The sequence below is a fragment of the Vulpes lagopus genome, chromosome 2 (assembly GCF_018345385.1).
Source record: "Vulpes lagopus strain Blue_001 chromosome 2, ASM1834538v1, whole genome shotgun sequence".
NCBI lineage: Eukaryota > Metazoa > Chordata > Mammalia > Carnivora > Canidae > Vulpes > Vulpes lagopus.
The window spans coordinates 144,762,009-144,785,576 of NC_054825.1; the positions used below are offsets into that span (position 1 = coordinate 144,762,009).

Consider the following 23,568-nt stretch of genomic DNA (forward strand, 5'->3'; position numbering starts at 1 on the left):
ATGCTCTCATTAATGTGCTGAATTCCTTAGATGTTTGGAAGCCATCTGTAGTGGTTAGAGTTCTCCAGAGAAACCACTAGAAAACTTTTTGTATAAAGAGATTTATTATGACAAATTGGCTGACATAATTATGAAGGCTGAGAAGTCCCACAGTCTGCTTTCTTCAAGCTGGAGACCCAAGACACCCAGTGATAAAATTTAGTTTGAGTCTGAAGACCTCAGACTCAGGGGAGCCAAAGGTTTAAATCCCAGTCCAAAAGGCCAAAAAGGATTAGAAGAGATGTTCCAAGTCAAGCAGACAGACAGGAAGCAAAAAAGAGGCAAGGACCTGCTTCCTCCTTTCGTCGTATACAGGTCCTCAACAGATTGGATGATGCCCACCTACATTGGGGAGGGCAGTCTCCTTCATGGAGTCTACTGACTTAAATGCTAATCTCATCTGGAAATACCCTCACAGACACACTCAGAAGTAATGTTTAATAATGTTTAATCTGGACACCCTGTAGTCAGTCAGGTATAACCATAACACCAGAGTTAACCTTCGCAGCATCCCTGTTAGTTACTTAGAGACTGATATTTTTTAACTCTGCTACAGTAGTAACCATATTTGGTTTGGGAGAGAAATGATACTATAATTCTGATTTTTGAGAATCCATGACAAAAACAAGCAGCAGAAGTTCACAGCATTAGAGTCCTGACCAAGTACAGCTCTGTTCCACACTTAGACTGGCTCCAAGTATGCCATCCCATCGTTTTCCCTCACTGCTCCCTTCTCACAGCCTCTGCCAACTGTGCTCTCTCTTTAACAGCCGTCTTCTGCTCTTCATGTCTTCTTTCTCAGCTGGGCAAATGTGATTACCTCATAGCTGGTCTACCCTGTTTTCAGACTCTTCCATAATTCATGTCCATCGTGCCACTAGCCAGTCATTTCAAACAACACTTTCCAGGGACACTTCTTGCAAACATAGTTTGAGAGATGCTTTTCTGAAATACATATCTGTGCAGCTTATTTCATGATACCTGCTGGGTCCAGGGAGAGTTCAAACACCTTGGCATGGTATTTGATGGCCTTCACAATCTGTACCCAGCCTTCATCACCAGCTTTTTCCTCTGTTCTGCTTTCAGCATCAAAGGTTGTGTATTCTCAGCACCAGGCTGACATAGGCCCACAGATAGGTTTTGTTTGGGCTTATGTAATGTTTCTTAAACTTTTTCATAAGTTGGATAAACATTTAAAATTCGGATGAACTTGGGCAGCCCCGGTGGCCCAGCGGTTTAGTGCCACCTTCAGCCCAGGGTGTGATCCTGGAGTCCTGGGATGGAGTCCTGCGTCAGGCTCCCTGCATGGAGCCTGCTTCTCCCTCTGCCTGTGTCTCTGCCTCTCTCTCTCTATGTCTGTCATAAATAAATAAATAAAATCTTTAAAAAAAATTTTAAAATCAGGATGAACTTTTAAAATTAGGATGGAAATCTGAACTTGTCTCCACTTGAAAAATCAGAAGTGCTGGGTACACAAATTTCTGTACAGCAGCTAGTGGAGGCTTTTAGCCTCTGCTTTTCTTGACTAGGTACGCCTGTTCCAGTGTGCTACAACCTCCTTATGTTCTTCAGACACTAAGGCACGGTGTCATTTGCTCCGTATCATCAGGTTAGTTTTGCTACTTTTTTTGACATTCATTTGAACTGTAGAAGCATTAGAGTCTGTAACATTTGATATACCTTCCAGCCGCAACATATGCGGTTCCATTCTTGGACTTTGCTGTGTACTACTACTTTATTTCTATGTCTTTGCTGAAGCTAGGTTCATGTCTTACGTTGTCACCATTGTTGTGATTACCAGCACACACACATACAGAAATACATGAAGGCGGTTTGACTGCTTCAGGAAGCAATAATTCTCTTCATTCCTACAGGAGTGTTTTATTCAGACTGCTTGCATAGTAGCACTTACCACACTTTATTGTAGTTGATTACTTACACATTTTCCCCTGGTAGATTATGATTTGTTAGAAAGAGGGATTATGGCTTGTCTTTCATTATGTCCTCAGCTCCTTCTGTTTTCAATAGAGTTTGTCAAATAAGTAGCAAGAGTTTGATAAGCAGGAGGTTTTAGCTTAGTCTGGCTATCGGTTCAGTGACTGTATTCTGTAGTAAAAGGGCCTTGGTGTTTGCCACATAGCTTTATACCAAGCCTCTCTTCCTGTAGTAACCAGAACATATTTTGGATAAAGAGATTAATACCATCCCAGTTGACCTTGAATTTATTTCTAGATGCATGAAACATATCTCTGTCAGAGACAGTTGGCAGATGCAGTGCTCATTACCAGGTGACTGCTGGCTTTGGGCCATTTCTGGAATCCCATTGCAGCAAAGAAAAAATATTGATTTTTCTGACTTTTCTAGCTTCCTTTTGTCCTCTCTTTGTCACAGTTGGAATTTTGCTACTTTCCTGTGTATGATATGCCCTGATTCATTTTCTCCTTGTGATGTGATAATGAGTTAGTCATATATTTGAGTGTGTTTTAACAAAGGAACATTCATTTGCTGGGTATATTCTGGTATTTTCAGCGAGAGCTGTTTAATTCCAAGAGACCACAAAGATATCAGTATCTCACATCTTCTAGGTAACAAAGAACATGCATATGGTTGATAAAATGTAGAAGTAAAAGAGTTACTGTCAACTGTTGATCATACATGTTTATCTTTAGATCTTGGTTCAGTCCTGACTTGAAGAGGACAAAGTAATTGTAGAGTGTGCCAGAGTAGAAAGAACATCTGATTTGAAGGAAAACATCTGGATGTAGACTCAGTTTATCAGCATGCTGACGTTACTTAGCAGTGACTTTAGGCAAACTATTTAACCTCTTCCTATTCCTTCACCAAAAGAAGGGAATTGTAAAAGGTCTCAGAGGATTGTTGAGAGGATCACATGAGTTAGTGTGTATAAAACACCTAGGACAGTGCCTGGCATATAGTAGGCTCTCAAGAAACACTAGTTTCCTTTCTCTGATTTAACCAGAACCACTGGGGAAGAAAAACAGAAAAATACACATAATTCTTTAATTATGTCCAATATTTCTAAGCTGGTTACTTCTCTCTCTTTGGCCCTTTCTAGTTTCTGACATTTCACTTCACCCTAACCTCTTGGATCAGATCGCAGTGCTTCCTGAAGAAGGTCCTATCTGAACTTGAGTCCTGAGTGAGGAGGAATTGGCAATTTGTCAGAGAGAGTGGGAAAGAGCCTGTGGCTGTATGTGTTACTAGGCACCACTGATATTTGGTTGAGGCTCTTGATGTTTTAAATCCTGAGATTCTCAGAAGTTGAGAAATAACCTGCTCAGCAGTCACTGCTTAGCCAGCTTAGGAGATTGTTTTCTTCCCTCTGGTAGTATCCAATCCCAGTATAGCTTGTGGAACTGGGCTAGGAGATATAGGCTTTGAAACTGGAATTATCATTGAGTGCTTCCTGTGTATCAGGTTTTGTCCTAACACTTGGTGAGTATGAAACATTTAATAGTCAATGAGGTAGTACTATTATTAGCTCCATTTTACATACAAGGAGGACAGAGAGATTAAGTAACTTGCCCAGGAACTTTCCGGTAAGTGGTAGAGTAGAGCTGGGCTGTGAGTCCAGTAGTTGCTATCGCCCTACTAGGTAGGGTGAGCCCCTCTTGTAGAGGAAGTTTTACTTTGATTAGCTTTCCTTTTCACACAGCCACAAAATGAAAATTAGCAACTCAGGTATTTTCTGTGCGTATTGGTGTCTGCCTTGTCCTGCTATATGGAGGTATCTCTGTGGTGGAAGATTGAACTTGTCTTCAATTATGAGTGGGGAAGGAGAGTTGTTTTAGAAGTACAGTTGACCCTTCAGCAATGTAAGGATAGGGGCACTGGACTCACCCTGCCTAGTCCATTCAGAAATCTGCATATAACTTTTGATTCCCCCAAAACTTAACTAGTTATAGCCTACTTTTGACCAGAAACCTTACCAATAACATAAACAGTCAACACCTCTGTTGTATGTTACATATATTATTTGCTGTATACTTATAATGAGGTAAGCTAGAGAAAAGAAAGTGTTAAGAAAATCATAAGGAAAATACATTTATAGTGCTATACTGTATTTATTGAAAAAAATTAGCATACAGATGGACTTGTGCAGCATAAACCTGTGTTCAAGGGTCAGCTGTAGAAACAAATGGCAACTACCATTGGTCACACACATTTCTTCTTAATCCCAAAAGGGAAAGTCACTAAGTACCAGTTTACGTAGTTAATATAATGGATTTTGGAAAACTATAGACTTTAAAAGAAATTTAAGAAGTCTTCCCATTATGCAGAAACATTTCCAAATAGCTACTTAACACGGATTTTTTTCATTCCTTATTTTATAAGTTTAGAAATTTCGATAGTTTCACTGTAAGAACACTGACCTCATTTCTGATTTCTTTGATTAATGCTGTGAAAGTATTCATTTCTTGGTTGGTAAGTAGCAGTGGTGTTTCACTGAACAAATATTTGGTTTGGTTGAGCATTCACTGTGTCAGATAACTGGAGAAATGGAAGGAATCTCATTGGCTCACAATAGAGATTGATGTTCTCATCTCACAGATGAGGAAACTGAAGTTCAAAAACATGAAGTTACATACACAATTAAGTGGAGAAGCTGAGATTCAAACCCATGGTAGCCTGGCTTTAAGGCCTTATAACTTCTCTATGTGGGTACACATGGAACTTCTTTTGGATAGGGGCCCCAGTCTTCTTATCTTTGTTGAGTGAACAAGTAATCTGGAGATGAATTAGAAGCTGGGTGGCTTAGTGGTTGGGCGTCTGCCTTCAGCTTAGGGCGTGATCCTGGAGTCCCGGGATCAAGTCCTGCATCAGGCTCCCTGCGTGGAGCCTGCTTCTCCCTTTGCCCGTGTCTCTGTGTCTCTCCCTCTCCCTCTCCCTCTGTGTGTGTGTGTCTCTCTCATGAATAAGTAAATAAAGTCTTTAAGAAAAAAAATAAAGATGTAGTAGATGGGACCTCCAAAAAACATAGTATCTCATCAAGAAGAGATTATTTATACCATATCAGTAACAAAATAAGATACAGGACATAGTAATTGCTTCCAGGTAGGTAGGTCAGGAGAGACTTTATGAACAAAGATTTTTTTTTTGATATTCAGTAAATATTATATTTCTAGCAGAGAAAAGAGCAAGCAGGTAAATCCGAAATACCCAGAGAAGGTAGACAGATCGGAGTTGTGTTTAGAGAATGGTGGGGTTTGGTTCAGGTGGTGTATAGCACATCAAGGGCAGGTAATAGAAGGGCATGCTGACAAGGAGATTGTGGGTTTTTCTTTTTTGACCAGGTTATACTTAACCTGGTACATTTCCCCAGTGTCCTGTGCTCTAGTACCTATAATCTCTTGGAGAGAACCCTGTGTGAATTTCCATGCCTTTTTATCCTTGCTCATACTTTTTTTCCAGTCTACAGTGGTCTTTACCATTTTATTCATTTATCACCTTCCCTGGGTACTCCAGTAAGAATTAATTTTGACTGCTTTGGTGATTCCTAAAATATGGTCTATTTTCCAGTTCATTATTTCATTTTGTCTTATATAATTGTTTATATGTTCTCTCCAACTAAAGGGTAGCCCTCTAGAAGGCAAAATCAGGTCTTATTTATCATTATATCAATTCTGTCCTAACGGCCCAGTTTAATATTTGCACATAATCAATATTTGGTATATTGTAGAAATAAATAGTGGTACAGAAAATTATAGTTATTTTTCTTAGTAAATATTAAATTAGTGCCAAAAGCTTCTAAAAGTAAAAAAATGAAGAGGTTAGATTATTCTTTATAGACATATTGTGTTTATGGATACAATGACTTGTAATGAGGAAGACAGAGGTAAAAAAAACTTGTGCTAATCCTATCTCTGCTTTATTGAATGTTATAGTAATGAAATCATAGGCTCACAATAAGTGTTAATTTCTTTTATTAAGATGGTTGAAAATGAAATAATTGATTTTTTTGTTCACTTAGAATATTTTGAAATGACCATAGTGATATATTTATGCATATTCTTATGTTTTAAAAAGTTTATTAAACACTGAGAATGTCCCAGTTATTTATTATAGACAGATATTTTAATTGCCGTGTAATTTGAGTTATTAAAAACAGTCAGATGCTGACTTTGCCACATACTGATTGGGGGCTCAGGGGCAAATTATTTAAACTTTCTAAATGTCAGTTTCCTTATCTGTGAAGCAAAACAAGAATATTTTGAACTGTAATCATGAGAACTCAAGGAAATAAGTAAATTAAGGACTTTTAATGATTCCTGTTACACACCAATGCTAAATTACTATTTTTATTATTTTATTTTACTTAGTGTTTACTATGAGCTTGGTAGAGGTTACCTTAATTTCATGCTCCGACATTGATCATCTTAATCCTGAAATTCTCTTTTCAGTTTTAGTAAAATGAAGACAATATGTCTAAATATATTACTATAAACAAACAGGAAACAGCCTAAAGAATGATAAAGGTAAATGATGGTATATTACACTAGGGATTGTTATGCAGCTGTTAAAAATGCATGTCAAATAATATTGAATGAAAAAAGAGAACAAAATGGTGCATTTATCATTGCTATGGCTATGTAAAAATGTGGTTAAGAAAGGATAATCTTTTCAGGAGAATGTGAATGAATTATGTTAAATGATTGTGAGTGGGTCGTTTTCCCCCTTTTGAAGATTTGCACATAGTCAATTGTTGAAATATTTGTGGAGTTAAAAGAATAATGGTTAGAAATTGTATTTCTTTTCCTTGGTCAATATTAAATTTGACCCAGACCATTTAAAGAATGAGTGAATATTCTTTGCACACACATTGTATTGTAAAGTTGTTTCAGTGTCATCTTTTAAGAGCTACATTTATCATAAGGTAGAAAAAGGTCTTGAGGATAATCTTTGTATTTCTGGCAGCTTAGAACAGGATATCTACCATTAAAATGACTATGACATGGTTTATTTATCAGTATATCATCAGATACAGATCTACAGGGCCTTGAAAGAAAGAGAAGACAAGCTTCAAGGGTGGGACTATTTTTAATGTAATTTCTCTTCATTTTAGAACTGATAGATGTCACATGCACCTTGCTGCTTCTAAACCCAGACTTTACCACTGCATGGAACGTAAGGTACGTCATTCTCATCGGCGATAAAATGAAATTGTCCAAATTTCTGAAGATCTGTAAGTCCCATGAGTTGTTGGCTTTTGAAAAATGAAATATAAACCATGTACCTATGGCATTTTATGTTTATTTTTTCTACCCAATATTTATAATATCTCAGAATTCTAAGTTACACTTTGCTCCTTTGTGCATGTTTCTGTCTTTCTCCATAAACTTTCCTGTCTGAAATATAAACTATCATTGCAAATTACAGCACATCATTTGCTTTTATTTTCCTTCATTTTTAGGGGAGTATAGGCAACCAGCATAATTGGTTGGTTTGTAAGGAGTTTGTTTATATACTTTTGGAGTGTAGTGGAAAGTATGTAGGATGAGGATTCAAGGCCATGACCTTTAGGTCTCAGTTTAGTCACTAACATTGTGACCTCTGTGGGCCAATCCCTTGAAGTCTCTGGCACTCAATATTTTGGTAAGGGGCCTCATTTCATTAATATCTTAGTTCCTTAATCCGATTGTTTTAGTTTTAAACACAAAATACTTTATAGAAAGACCAGGTTCATTTTGTTTTCATTGAAATTTTTCCAGTTAAACTATATATATATATATAAACTATATAAACTATATATAGTTTATATATATATATATACTATATAAACTATATATAGTTTATATATATATGAACTATATAAACTATATGTAGTTTATATATATATATAAACTATATAAACTATATATAGTTTATATATATATATATGTTTATATATATATATATATTTTTTTTTTAATGGTGGTCTCTTAGACTAACACAAAATTCTCTTAGAGGAAAGCAGGATACAAGTTCTGGATGAGTAAAAGTGAAGTCCTGTTGAACACTGTGAATTCATTTTAAGTTTTCCTAAAGGAGGGAAACAGATTATAGCTCTTTATCTTCAGAGATGACTTAAGCAGTACTTTATTTAATTTTCTGTGTATCTTAAGCAGGGTTACCTTCTGAGTTAGTGTTCCGTGATACCTACCGAATTTTGTATCTACCTACTGACTTTTTAAAAATTAGGTATCTTCTATTTGTTTTTTTAAATTGTCTTTTGAATAATTAATGATCAGATATTTAGCATAAGGAATAAGAAAAGTATAGAATGAGATATAAGGCTTTAACATTTACATAATTTTAGAATTCTGATTTTCTTTTTTGGAAAGCACCACCACAGGTAAGGACAAGACTAGTTCATGAGTGGCTGCTGTATTATAGGGACATACTACAGCTCTATCCACAATCTCATTTGATCTACACTGTACTTGACAGCATTTCTCCAGTTATCACATAATTACTGATAGCCATATGCTGAGTTCTAGGCACTGGGGATAGAACTATGAACAAAATGAACGAAACCCTGTCCTTGTGGAATTTTTATTTTAATAGGGAAAGAAAAGAAAGAAAGACATTACTAAATAAAATACACATTAGCTCAAGGGGTGGTTAAATCCTGTGGAGTAAAAGTGGGCCGAGAAAGTAGGGAAGACCAGTAAAAGGGTGGGAAGAATAGTACTACAGTTTTAAATAGGGGGCATATGAGCAAAGACGGGCCTGATTTGGGGATCAATCTGTGGGTTCTGGGGTAAGAGCATTCCAAGCTGGGAAGGCTCTCCATGGTGCTGAAAGTATTTCTCGTGTTCTGGGAGAGCAGGGTCACCAGTGTTGCTGGAGTAGCATGAATGAGGGAGAGGAACGGGCCAGATGGCTTTGTAGATATTTGTACACTGCTGTAGGAACTTGGACTTTGACTTGGGATGAGATAGAAAGCCATTAAAGCTGAGAAAGGACAATATTTCTTAGGTTTAAAAACGCTAGTTCCTGTGGAAAGCCTACCGTAGGAGTGCAGGGATGGGTTAGAAAGTTAGATAGTGGTTGTGGTATTTAGGTGAGAGGTGCTTGTGACTTGAGGCAGAACTTAGCAGTAGAAAAGGTGAGAAGTATTAAGATTCTCACTGTAGTTTATGAACTATATAAGCTTTGACTATATTTAATAAGCCGATTCTAAAGATAGGTGATGAACTGGATGCAAGGAAGATAAAGAAGAGGGTGAAGGTTGTCTCTGGTTTTTGGCCTGAGCAACTAAAAGGATGAAGTTGCCCTTTACAGAAATATAGTAAGTCCTCTGTCTAGAAGAGGAGCAGATTTCGGTGCAGAGAGCCAGGTAGAAGTCAAGAGTTCAGTTTGGGACGTGGTAGTTTTGTGTGCAGGTAGCTGTATATCTAAAATCTAAAGTTCAGGCAGGAGTTCTAAACCAGACACAAATTTGAGAGTCACTACAAAATGAGTGGTATTTAAGGCCATGAGATTGTTTGAGGAACCAATGTAGCTGTTAGAAAATTTGAAATTACATGCCTGCCCCCAATGGTGACTTATATTTCTGTTGGACAGCATTGTTCTAGAGTTTGCTCCATGAGAAGGAATCGGCAAGGGAAACTTTGAGGATGGTGCTATAAACTTAGAACTGAGAGCTTTCTTAAGGGTAGGGACCATGTCTTTTTGTTTTCCTTTGTTTTCCTAGCATCTAGCACTCCAGTGCCTGGCACATATTCAGTTTGCAGACTGGGCACTGGAAATGATTAAATTCTGTGAAAAAGAAAGTACTAAAGAAGTGGGAGTATCATTGTTATTCATGTTCTCCAATTCCTCATTATTTCAGAGGACTTGAAAATCCTTCAAGAAAAGATTCTTAGTAGCCTAACACATACATACATAGTCATATGTACATACATATATACACACACGTATAAAATTTATTGTATATTTTATAGGGCGTTTCAGTGTAGGAGAAAGAACCTAGTCTTAAGATATGTGGATCCTAGTCCTGTTTCATTAATTAACTTCACCTTTAACTTCACAATAATTTTAGTTTCTATATCTGTGAAATAAAAGGTTTGAACTAGATAATTTTTTTAGGATTCCTTTCAAACTTTTTTGATTTTGTGGGGTTTGGTTGTGTTAAGGGAAAATAGCTTCATAAATCTAACTTCAGTGATATTCACAGCAGTTGGTTTTGAAAATTATTCTAGTAAGATGATTAATAAAGTTTTGTGCTCAATGAATAAAATGGAAACCTTGATGTTTAAAAAGATCCGTTTTGGATATACATTCTAGTAAGTTTTAATTTATATTAGTAAAACTGATAAACATGAAGAGGTAGAATCAGGAGTACATTTTCTGCAAAAACCACCAGCTTTGAAATAAACTGGTCTATATTGTCTCTTGCAAATCAAATACTCAACACTTTGTGTTTAATTGTTGGTATTATTTCTTCTGTAGTAACTGGGAAGCATTGAGTGATTTTAGCTGTATTTTTTAAACTGCTAAAAGATAACATCAGTACATTAGTCATTTTATAGGTGCAGTAGTCTTAGGGAAAAAAAACATGCAAGAATAGGTTTTTGAGCTGATTTCCTGTAGTTACAGTGAAATCCACCTGGTTATAGGAAAAATATGGTACTTTTTTTGCTTTGAAATTCAGTGAATTATTTCATGAAAGAGCTTGACTTCATAAGAGTTTCCTATTTTCTACCTCAGTTTATGCAAAACCTCTGAGTAACTAAAATAGCTAGCACCAACCTTCAGTGATCATGTCCTTTACTCATAGCCTATTAAAATTGATGACTTTATTTTATGCAGATACGTTTGGTTTTGGCGCTTTGAGTTCACGAACCTTGAGTATAAGTTACAAATTCTTCCCCAGCTTCATTTTTCTCATCAGTAAAACTGAGATAATACTAGGTTGTGCCATAAGAAATTGTTGTTTTTATAAAACAAATAGTTCAACCTAAGCATCCAGATCCTAGTGTCTAACACTATTCTGTAATAAAAGGAAATAGGCTTTTAAAGAAATGTCTGATTGTAGGACCAGGGCAAGAAGTCTATAAGATTCATTTGGAACATTGCAAAGAGGCAGAAAGTAAAGAAGTGCTCAAAAAGCAAAATAATGTAAATGTGACATAGGGCTTCTAGTGGCCAAAGCTGGAACACTTCGAGCAATAAAATAACATAATTTTGGGTTACACACTAAAGTGTAAAATGAATATTCATACTAATGTAAAGAATTGAATAAACAAATAATAGACAACAGACAAATCTCCCACATAGAAGGATTCCAAATAATTTATCTAGGCAACCCCCTTTAAGGAATTGGGAGTCCAGCTCCCTTACTTAAGTATAACTTTCTTCCAAAAAGTACAGTGGAGAAAATGAACACAGGCCACCTTAGCCAGGTAATCAAGGTCTGCATCAGCAGTGACAAGTCATGCTGGTATTTTGTGCCGTGGATATGATAAAGATGGCACTTTTCCTTTGTGATCTCTTCCTCCTCAAAACCCTGGTCTAGCCATAAGAAAAACATACAAAATACCTGATTAGTACTCATAAAAACTGGCACGCTATATCTGAGGAGTTTATAAGAGACATAGCCAAATAGAATGTGATATCCTAGATAGGATGCTGGACTAGAGAAAGATGATAAAAACTAAGGAATTCTGAATAAAGTATGGACTTCCAATAGTAATTTACTGGTAATGATTCATCAGTTGTGACAAATGTACCATAGTAATAATTATTAATAAGGGAAAGTGGGTACAGGGTATACAACAAGAGTTCTCAGTACTATCCTTAAAATTTTTTCTGTAAATTTAAAACAATTCTAATATGTAAGTAATCTCTACACCGAATGTGGGGCTTGAACTTACAACATGAGATGAAGAGTCTCGTGCTGTGCCAACTGAGCCTGCCAGGTGCCCCAAAAGTTTATTTAATGGATATGAAGGAGGGCACATGATGTAATTAGCACTGGGTATTATTATTATTATTATTATTATTTTTTTTTTTTTTTTAGCACTGGGTATTATATAAGACTATGAATCACTGAACTCTACCTCTGAAATCAGTAATACATTATATGTTAATTAATTGAATATAAATAAAAAACAATTGAGTATCGACAATTTCTTATATTTCAACATAACACAGGACTGTTGAAGATTACATTAGATAATATAGGTAAATCCCTTAACACAGTGCCTGATATGGGCGAAGTATTCAGTAAATGGTAATTTTTATGAGGATGACTTATTATTATTGTACCTTCAGACAGAATAACTAAAGATTAAGGGGGGAAAAGGTGGCATTTGTTTTTTTAGTCATACTCTGCCAAGTGCTGAGCGAGTGAGTGGAGATTTAGCTTTGGACAAGACACACATAGCCCCTGGTTTCCTACAAATTTTAAATCAAGTGACAGCAGAGAGAAACCATAATTAATAGCTTGCGATAGAAGACAGAAAAACTTTTTAAAAAGATAAATTTGTAAAAAAAAAAAAAGATAAATTTGTAGAACTAGAAAAGCCCTCGTGTACTATCATCTCATGACAAAGTTGCACAAATGGCACAGCCCTGCTCCCTACACCCCTGCTCTTTATAACATAACACTCAGGGCCTTTTCCTTTCCTGCATGCTCTTCATACTCTTCCCCTACATGTATTTGACCACCTCTTTATTCATCTGTCCTGTTGCAGTGGATCATCTAAGGTTTTCAGTAAGGATGAATCTCAAAGCCCAGCTTAGTCAATGTGCCTGAAAATACAGCACCTCAAATTTAAGGGTAGTGCTCCATTTCCTCAATAAAAAAAGTCCAAAAATAACCTTTTTAGGCTAATATCAGTATGTAAACTTAAAGGTATATGTATATGCATGGAATAAGCAAATTTCTTAATGTGATATTTTAAAATTTTAGTTATATACCTTTAAAATAATATGTTATGTGAAGTATTTGAACTTATGAATTCATCATTTTCCTCTCACATCTCATCAGTTTAGTTCAGATATCTCACATGGCTTATTGACATCAGTGACTTTGTCGTCACGAGATATCTTTTTCAACTTATTTAGCCATTTTACAGAGCACATCATGCTTGCATATATCTCTCTTGTTTGCGATACATACAGCACTTTTTGAACCCATGTGTGACTGAAATTTTTCTCAAGGTGGATCCCTCCTTGAATGCATTCAAGCAGTTGATTTTCTTTCATTATATGTCTTTGTTAAGTAATAGCTATAACTTAATCACTTACTCCTTTTTCAAGTGACCTTTAAAAATTTTGTATATGATAATATTTAACACCTACAGGGTTCAGCCCTGTCCCCAGGAAATTTACTATATTGATATTTAGGTTTTTCTTCCTTTTTTATGATTCAGTTGATCTTTTCAAGCATCCATATATACCATTGGTTGGGGTTATTGCAGGCTAAGGTATCTTCCCAAATATGTTATGCAAAGTAAATTAAGAGAGGTCCCTTAGGGGCATCTGGGTGGCTCTGGGTTGAGCATCTGACTCTTGATTTCGGCTCAGGTCCTGATCTCAGGATTGTGAGATCAAGGCCTTGTGTCAGTCTCTGCACTCAGTGTGTGTCTGATTGAGATTTTTTTCTCTCCCTCTGCTTGCTCTCTCTTTTTCTCTCTTTCTCTCTCAAAACGAATAAACAAAATCTTTTAAGAAAAAGAAAAAAGAGGGATCCCTGAGTGGCGCAGTGGTTTGGCGCCTGCCTTTGGCCCAGGGCGTGATCCTGGAAATCTGGGATCGAATCCCACGTCGGGCTCCCGGTGCATGGAGCCTGCTTCTCCCTCTGCCTGTGTCTCTGCCTCTCTCTCTCCTCTCTGTGTGTGTGACTATCATAAATAAAATAAAATAAAAAAAAAAAAAAAAAAATTAAAAAAAAAAAAAAAAGAAAAAGAAAAAAGAGCTCAGGGGCATCTGCGTGTCTCAGTTGGTTAAGCAATCTGCCTTTGGCTCAGGTCATGATCTCAGGGTTCTGAGATTGAGCCCCGCATCAGGCTCCCTGCTCAATGGACAACCTGTTTCTCCCTCTCTATTACTTGTACTCTCTCAAGTATACTCTCTCTCTCCCTCAAATAAATAAATAAAATCTTAAAAATAAAAGAACCCTAATTTAAGAAACTTTTTGAAGATTCACATATAAAGTGACTCCTCTTTTCTGAAGAAAATTTTGACACTATTTCCTCATAGGTATATCTGGGTGTATATAGGTAGGCAGTTGTAAATAAGGAGAGGTTTTAAACTTAGTAAATGGAAATTAGGCTTGTTAGAGTAAATTATGGAGACGCCTGGGTGGCTCAGCAGTTGAGCACCTGCCTTTGGCTCAGGGCATGATCCCTGCGAGGAACCTGCTTCTCCCTCTGCCTATATCTCTGCCTCTATCTGTGTGTCTCTCATGAATAAATAAATAAAATCTTTTTTAGAAAAATGGAGTAAATTCTGTACCATAGTGGTTTTTAAGCTTTGGTGTATATCACCTGGTACACTTGTTCAAATACATTGCTTTGTCACTAGTTTTTGATTCAGCAGGTCTGGGATGAGGCCTGAGAATCTGTATTTCTTTTAAGTTCCAGATGAATATGATGTCGTAGATAAGGACCTTACTTTGAGAAACACTTCATTACAAAGAAGTTAAAATTACATAGAATAATATTTTGCCTCCTTTTATAGTATATGTATCTTGACTTACCGTATAAAGAAACATTTCTGATTTGAGAAGAAAAAGGATGGAGGACTGCAAAAGTAATTGGCTATTGCATTAAATATTCTTTCAATGACACACAGACTTCCTGTACATTAAAAGAAAAATAGTCTCAATAAACCCATTTGTTAAAGTATCCATAAACCTTCTCAGTATCACTTCATATTATATTCTGGAGTGAAATGCCTGACCTAAAAATGATTGTAAAATACAAATATTTGTCATCACTGTTTAGTATTTTCATTTAAAAGGAAGTTATTTTTCTTATCAAATAAAACTTTAGAAATAGCACATTACTGTTAGAAAGAAAATATATTGTGGTAATTAGGAACTAAATTCATCTGAATAGGTGAGGTATATGATTTGGGCTCTGGTCTTCTTAGAATTAAAGTTCTAAATAATAAATAATAAATGAAGTATCAAACCCTACCACAGGAAGGACTTTTTAAGAATAATAAGTTTTAGTAAATGAACTAATTTTATTATAATAGACACATTTAAAATTGAGAATATGAGTAATATCAGAGTTTATTATCAAAAACATATCTGAGAAATTAAATCAAAACCTAAATTGTATTTACTTGAGAAATAGGTGGAGAGCTCTTTCATGACATGCTTCGTAATTGCATGGGAGCTTTGAACGCTTTTATTTTTTATTTTTTAAAGATTTACTTATTTATTTATCATAGACAGAGAGAGAGTCAGAGACACAGGAGGAGGGAGAAGCAGGCTCCATGCCAGGAGCCCGACGTGGGACTTGATCCCCGGACTCCAGGGTCGTGCCCCGGGCCAAAGGCAGGCGCTAAACCGCTGGGCCACCCAGGGATCCCCACTTTGAACGCTTTTAAAACAACACCAAAAACCTCACATGGCTCTAATTTCTACATGAATTTCAAAAAGGAATGGTCTAGTATATCAAGGGCCATGCAGATAGTTTACCTGTTAACATCTTTTGGGAACTTATCCTTAGTAGTAGTGAAATGAAAGGTGTCTTAAGCACAAGGCTCTGTTTCAGAAAAGCAAAAACTTGGAAGCAACCTAGATGTCTAACCAAAGAGAAAAAGGTCATTAAATCCTAGCACAGACACTCAGTGAAAACTATTTGACCATTTTAAATGTTCGCTTTAAAGATGATATAGAACCATGTAATTCTTAAGCTATAAAGCAGAATATAAAATTATATGTTGAAATGTATATGCATATAAGGAAAGACTGGATTGGGTCTCCTGGGTGGCTCAGCAGTTGAGCGTCCAGCTTTGGCTCAGGGCGTGATCCCAGAGTCCCAGGATCGAGTCCCACATTGGGTTTCCTGGGTAGAGCCTGCTTCTCTCTCTGCCTATGTCTCTAACTCTCTCTCTCTCTCTCTCTCTCTCTGTCTTTCATGAATAAATAAAATCTTTTTTTTTTTTTTTTAAAGAAAGACTGGAGGGAAAATTAGAAAATAAAAATAGTAATTTTGTTAGGGTAGTGATTGAATAAATAATTTTTTCCTTACATCTTAACCATACTATGTACGTTGTTCTGTGTGTATTTTTTGGTAATGAGCCATCTCGAGTCCAGTTTAGGAAGCTAGAGCTATTCTTGACTAGTATTGCATCTGCCCTACAGATACTGTGTCAGGCCTTGTACATTTTGGAAATAAGACAAGCCAGAAAACCTCTTTGCCCTCTCTCAAATAGGTAACTAAAGTTCCACGGTTGATTTAAGAGCTTTTGTTTCTGATTATTAATCCTGTTTCGAGATTACAAGAATATATTCTTCATTACCATGTGTGATATTTATGAAAGTTTCATGTTTTCTTATTTTTTTCCTTGGAAATTCACTTCCCAATGAGGTTATGTTAATAGCCATGCAGTATGTTTGGATGGAAAGGTAATGGTTCTTTTCATTTTTCTTTTACAGAAAAGAGCTGATCCTCTCTGGCACTTTAAATCCAATTAAGGACTTATATCTGGGAAAACTGGCCTTAACTAAATTTCCAAAGAGTCCAGAAACGTGGATTCACAGGTGTGGTTAATTTACACTATAGGATTCTTAGGATTCAGAATGGCTGGAAAAACAACAAACAGGGTCACATATTGGTTCAGAGTATGAATTCTAAAGTCAAGGTACCTACGTTTAACTCCAGATGCCATCATTTGCTCCCTATGTGAGCTTCAGAAATTATTTAAGCCCTTTACGCCTCAGTTTTCTCATTTGTAAAATGGGAATAATAAATACACCTATTTCAGAGTTAATGGTCAGCTTTACATGAAATAATGTATGTTAACACTAACAGTGCCTGGCACATACTACTCAGTAAATTTTAGCTATTATTTATTATGAACTATCTGAGCAGTCATAGAAATGGCATTTAGATAGTCAGCTATAAATGAGCAACTCAGGTTTTTATAATTCATTTGGGTGTGTTTCTGGTACAGATGATCATGGTGATGGTTGTGGTTATTAAAATTAACAAAATAAGATAAGGGCAGCTGAGGTGAATGGTGTATAGGCTGCACTGAAGTTGCTAAGACTGTAAATGCAGAGACTATTTTTAGGTTAAAGGCCTGAGTCCCAAAATGCACATGAAAGTTCTCTTCACCATCCTGGTGCTCTGGGGTGTCTTCCTCTTGGACTCCATGGGACTACTCAGTTTTGACTAAAATGAAATGGTGTGGACTGGTTTCTTGGGGTCGGGGAAATTCTCTAAAGTCTGTTTGAGTTTACTAAACCACTTAAAACTTTTCTTAAATCCTGAGCATTTTCAGGATCTTCAACAGTTCAAGGTATCTTCGCTATAATCTTGCCTTTGGCTAGTATTGCAAATCAGCTCCTTCCACACTGGTTGTTTTCTCTTAGTAGGAATTGGGGTGGCACTTCAGAGAGGCCTGTGGATGTGTGTGTGGAGATTTGGAAAGGAGTGGTGGTGGGGGGGATAGTATTGAATATGCATTCACCAATTTATAGCCTTGTCAACTATTTTACAAAGCAAGCTTTTGTTGTTAATGAAAAAAACTTCTATTTGAAAATGACAAAATGAATTTTCTTACTCAATTTCTAGTAACCTTAGGGTTGGAAATTTTTAGTCTAAAAGAATGCTTCTTATGAGAAAATATTTGTAAAAACTAGAGACATTAGTGGTTAGAGATGCTTTTTTAGTGCTCTTCATTTAAATGTTTGCTAATGAAAATCTTAAATAGACAAGGGGAAAATCTGTGGATAAATATATTTTAAAACCTCCTTGATGGTTTAACTAATGATATTGTATTTGTGTCCTTCCAGATTCTATGCTATAACATAGAAATTCAGCTTAATGAAAACAGTCATAATGCAGCTTCTTGTCTGCAAACAAATACACAGAGGGTGAGGCCTGCACATGTAATTGAAGATGTGAGAACCATGATTCCTCTTCTGGGACCAGGCATTAATTAATATACCCTCCACTACCACCACCACAACCTCCCCTACACACACACACACATAGACACACACACACACACACACACACACCTTGTCTTTGTATTTTCTGACCAAATGGAGTTTTTGAGTTGTCATATTGGAACTGAGGCATTCTCTTTCTGACACATTTTAATGTTTTAGAAAAGTTTCTCTTTCCTCTTTGTGCTTTCTTCCCCCTCCTCCCCATCCATGGTGCTGAAGTTAATTACATCCTTAAGAACAAAACAGCAGAATAATCCTATTCCCCCTAAAATTGGGCCCATGGACCGGGATTATTTTGCATTGTATGAATGGAGATTAAGACCAAAGAAAACTAATTGTTTTCCTCTCTGCTTTATGTTCTTTCCTCTTTCTCATTCCCACGGGTACCTTAACAGGCGATGGGTGCTACAGCAGCTAATTCAGGAAACCTCTTTGCCTTCCTTTATGATGAAAGGAAACTTGGGGACGATTCCTGCAGAAAGGACACAGAGACTAATACGAGAAGAGCTGGAGGTCTGTGGTGAAGCGGCAGGGAGATACCCAAGCAACTATAATGCCTGGTCCCATCGCATCTGGGTTCTGCAGCACCTGGCCAAGCTAGATGTCAAGGTAAGGCCACTTTTTATCTCCCTAGGCACACTCCCTGTCTGCCCTTTCAGTCTTCTGGTAGGAGCTCTTCCTCAGAGGAGCTTTTAAGGAGGAAAGCAGAAGAATTAATGGCCTAGCAGCTGATACCTCCAAGGAAACCCTGGCAATTAAAAGAAAGTGTGCATTCCCCACCAGCACGGTTTCCGGCACTGTTGAGGTTAGGACATTGGTAGAGAACAAAAGCAAGTTTAAGCAGTAAGAAGACTGAGCATAATTCATTTTGCCCTGAAAAGGAAGGGATTATTAGGTCTTATACAATTGGAGATGTTCTTTCTTGGTGGTCTCTTATGTGACCTAATGTACTGAATCAGCTGGCTGCCTTCTCACCCTCTCCTCTCCTGGGGAAGGAAGAGAAGAGCTCACCTGGTGTTCCCAAACCTCCCTGCATCTGTAAATTACCCTAGGATTTCTGAGTCCCACTCCAGGCCTGCTAAATCCAGGAGAGGGTAGGATTCAAGATCAGTACTTCTCATGGGGCTCAGAGGGTTATCTGGATGCAGAGCCATGTAGGAGGCTGTTATAGCCTAGTCCCTTTATTTTTTTTTTTAATTTTTTAAATATATTTATGATAGTCACACACAGAGAGAGAGAGAGAGAGAGAGAGGTAGAGACACAGGCAGAGGGAGAAGCAGGCTCCATGCACCGGGAGCCCGACGTGGGATTCGATCCCGGGTCTCCAGGATCACGCCCTGGGCCAAAGGCAGGCGCCAAACTGCTGCGCCACCCAGGGATCCCCGCCTAGTCCCTTTAGTTCAGAAATATAGAGACTGAAGTTTCCAGAGAATTTTAATGGCTTAGACTTAGCCACGTTTGCATCACTTATTATGCATCAGTATGAGAACCAGGTATCCTTTTGCTCCTTCTTATACTATAGCTCCTCTGTGTTTTTCTTCACTCCTTATGTTTTGGTGCTAGTAGGAATGTATGGTATCCCTCTGAAAGCCACTCCAGCTTCAGACAAATTAAAGGGGCCAAAATACCTCAAGTGGTACTTTCAGATTAATTAGTAGGGAAGCATTTTCTTAGTTTTGCTCCCCAGCCCCTTCCAGGCCCCTTTCTAGGCTCTCTCCCGTCCTCTGTGTCCTAGCCAGAGATTCCTCCAGGATAAATAGGAGTTTTCATTTCTAGGGAATTTGAAGCCAATTGTCCTGGAAAAGTAGCCTTCCTTTCCAGTTTACATTAGCTTTGTGTTTCAGGAGGGGAGGCCCCTGGAAAGAGCAAAGACAATCCTACTGACCTGGCTTCAGAGTTTGGCCCTACTAGCTTTATGTGGAAAGAAAGGTTTTAAATGTTTCATCTGGGAACTACCAGTTCTGCCTGCCGCAGTGGATTCTCATGCGAATGATTTGAGCTTATGTATGTGAAGTCCTGGGCACCTAATAGAGGCTCACTGAATTTTCATTCCTTTCTCTGTTCCTCCTAGATAGGAGATTTAGGTGAAACTGGCTCCTAGTTTGCTAGATCAACTGAGAATAATTTATTCATGAAAAAGTACCAAAACTCTTTGATTCCCAGACTCTGCCCTATATTCTGGGTGTGGCACAATGATAAAGAGATTGCTCTCAACAAATTGAAAATCTAGTTCAGGAAACAGATTACTAACACTTTCAAAGCAGCTTGTTGCTTGCAGGAGCTGAGGGAAGCACACAGAAATGGCTTCTCATCGAGGCTGGACTCAATGGAAGGCTTTGAGGAAGTTTGTTAGATTGTCTGGAGTCCAGAAGAACAAGTACAAGTCATCTGGTGGGATGTGGGAGATAGGTAGTCCCTGTGGAGTTTGGTCATCTCGGCTCCACAACTTGATAGTGTGTAGGGGATAGGGAAGGGCATGAGGAGCGTTGAGGACAAAGAGAAAGGCAGAGTCCAGGTGGTCTGAGAGGTCTTCAGAAACTTGCAGCTTTGATGTGGACTTTTAAAAGTGGCATTCCCATAAAATCAGGAACACAGGGCCATGGTGAAATTCTTAGTTTCTTGAGACTATTCAATGTTGAAGATGACAATTCATTAGTGGTGTGTTGACTCAGCTGCATGGGTCTACTCCTAGGCTTACATAGTGATGTTGTTCACCTGCTATGCTCTGCCCTTGGTTGAACGCCATGCACTTCCTGTCCCCACTGCTATTGCAGCTCTCTCAGTGAAGAGTACTGAAATTGCAAAATCCCCTTTCTGTTCTTAGAAGCCCCTGGGCCCAGTTAGGAGATTGTGCCCTACTACGCTTTGTCTATTAGAGAAAGTAATCACAGAAGTACCACTGGTCTAAAGCAGAGGGAGAGGGACAAGCAGACTCCCCACTAAGCAGGGAGCCTGACCTGGGGCTCGATCCCAGGACCCCAAGATCATGACCTGAGCCAAAGGCAGACACTCAACTCGCTGAGCCACCCAGGTGCCCCCAAAATTATTTTTTTAAAGTCCTGGTATCCAGCATTGATAAGGGAATGAAAACCAGCATTGTAGAAATTGGTGTAATCTTACTGAAGGGCAACATGGCAGCACTTCTCAGGCTTCACCCAGAAAAGGTGTGTTTGTTGTAATCTAGCTGTACTGCCTATAGGAATTCATCCTAAAGAAAAGCCAGGGGATATACAGTACAATGGTGTAGTAATTGAAGGCTCCACTCACTGGTCAGACATACCTAATGTGAATTCTGACTGTACCACCAATTTGGTTTGGGGCCTTGGAGAAGTTTCTTAGTCTCACTAACCTTCAGTTTCCTCATGTGTAAAATGGGGATCGTGATAATTCTTACCTCGGTGAGTGATATGAATTAAATGGGAAAATCCACGTAACGTGGCTATCATAAAGTGGCTATCTCAAGTGCTCATACTAAGTATTCAATAAACACAGCTATTAAACATAAAAGTTTGATATGTAAAAATACTGTTTACAATAGTGGAAAACTAGAAACCCTCTACCCCCCCCCCCCCATAATAACAGATGAGTTACATTGCAGTTCATCATGAATTTGAGTATTTTGTTGCTACTAAAAATTATATTTTGGAATATAATTTAAAGAAAAATGTTCACTATAGGATAATGATCTATAAAACTAACTGTGATATGGTCCTAATATAATTTTTAAATATATTATTAGCTCTAAATGAGATTTTAAAGTTTTTGGAACAGTGCTTGGCATATTTTAACTACTCAACATATATATAAACACACAGTGCTGTTACTAGTATTTTCCATAATGAGGATGTATGCGTTTTCTAGTCAGAAAACAAAACAAAACAAAACTGTGAACAGTGCTAAAGGATGGAATTAATGAATTTACATTTTTTGTTTTGTTTTCTCTGATGATTGTGTGTTTTAAGTAGACATTTAAGTAAATTTTAAAGTAGTCTCATTTGAGAGGGTCGAGGTGAGGATAGATTCACAGTTGAACAGAGTTTATTACTACTAGCCAATTAAAAGTTGATATGGCATGTCACCTGAGAAAGCACATAGGGTCATTTTTGCAAAAAAAAAAAAAAAAGAAAGACATACAGATGACCAATAAAGACATGAAAAGATGTTCAACTTCAGGGAAATGCAAATCAGTGAGATAGCATTTCATACCAAGTAGGATGGCTGAAATGAAAAACAAGTTAAAAGTGCTGACAAGGATGTAGTGAAATTGGAGCGCTTATACGTGGCTGGTAGAAATGTGAAAGTGGGCAGGCACTGTGGAAAACAGTTTGACATTTACTCAAAAAATTAAACGTAGAATTACCACATATGACCCTACAGTTCCACACTTAGGCACATATATAAACCTCCAAAGAATGGAAAACTTGTTACAGCAAGTTTTTTTGTTTTTTTTTTTTCTGTACATTTTTTATTGGAGTTCAATTTGCCAACATATAGCATAACACCCAGGGCTCATCCCATCAAGTGCCCCCCTCAGTGCCCGTCACCCAGTCACCCCAACCCCCTGCCCACCTCCCATTCCGCCACCCCTTGTTCCTTTCCCAGAGTTAGGTGTCTCTCATGTTCCATCACCCTCACTGATATTTTCCACTCATTTTCTCTCCTTTCCCCTTTAATCTCTCACTATTTTTTATATTCCCCGAATGAATGAAACCATATAATGTTTGTCTTTCTCCGATTAAACGCAGCATAATACCCTCCAGTTCCATCCACGTCGAAGCAAATGGTGGTTATTTGTCGTTTCCAATGGCTGAGCAATATTCCATTGTATACATATACCACATCTTCTTTATCCATTCATCTTTTGATGGACACCGAGGCTCCTTCCACAGTTTGGCTATTGTGGACATTGCTGCTGTAAACATTGGGATGCAGGTGTCTTGGTTTTTCACTGCATCTGTATCTCTGGGGTAAATTCCCAGTAGTGCAATTGCTGGTTTGTAGGGCAGTTCTATTTTTAACTCTTTTAGGAGCCCCCACACAGTTTTCCAGAGTGGCTGTACAGTTCACATTCCCACCAACAGTGCAAGAGGGTACCCCTTTCTCCACATCCTCTCCAACATTTGTTGTTTCCTGTCTTGTTAATTTTCACCATTGTCACAGGTGTGAGGTGGTATCTCATTGTGGTTTTGATTTGTATTTCCCTGATGGCAAGTGATGCAGAGCATTTTCTCATATGCTTGTTGGCAATGTCTATGTCGTCTTTGATGAAATTTCTGCTCATGTCTTTTGCCCATTTCATGATTGGATTGTTTGTTTCTTTGCTATTGAGTTTAAGAAGTTCTTTATAGATCTTGGATACTAGCCCTTTATCTGATAGGTCATTT

General features: G+C 37.6%; 1 protein-coding gene across 2 annotated transcripts in view; it reads left to right on the top strand.

Moving 5' to 3' along the window:
• Positions 1 to 23,568, top strand: part of PTAR1 (protein prenyltransferase alpha subunit repeat containing 1) — a 53,249-nt gene that overhangs the window by 13,313 nt on the left and 16,368 nt on the right. For both annotated transcript variants that reach the window (XM_041743526.1, XM_041743527.1), the window contains exons 3-5: positions 7,124 to 7,190; positions 16,664 to 16,768; positions 18,580 to 18,793. In XM_041743526.1, the coding sequence (XP_041599460.1) occupies positions 7,124 to 7,190; positions 16,664 to 16,768; positions 18,580 to 18,793 (386 nt within the window). The remainder of the gene's footprint in view (positions 1 to 7,123; positions 7,191 to 16,663; positions 16,769 to 18,579; positions 18,794 to 23,568) is intronic.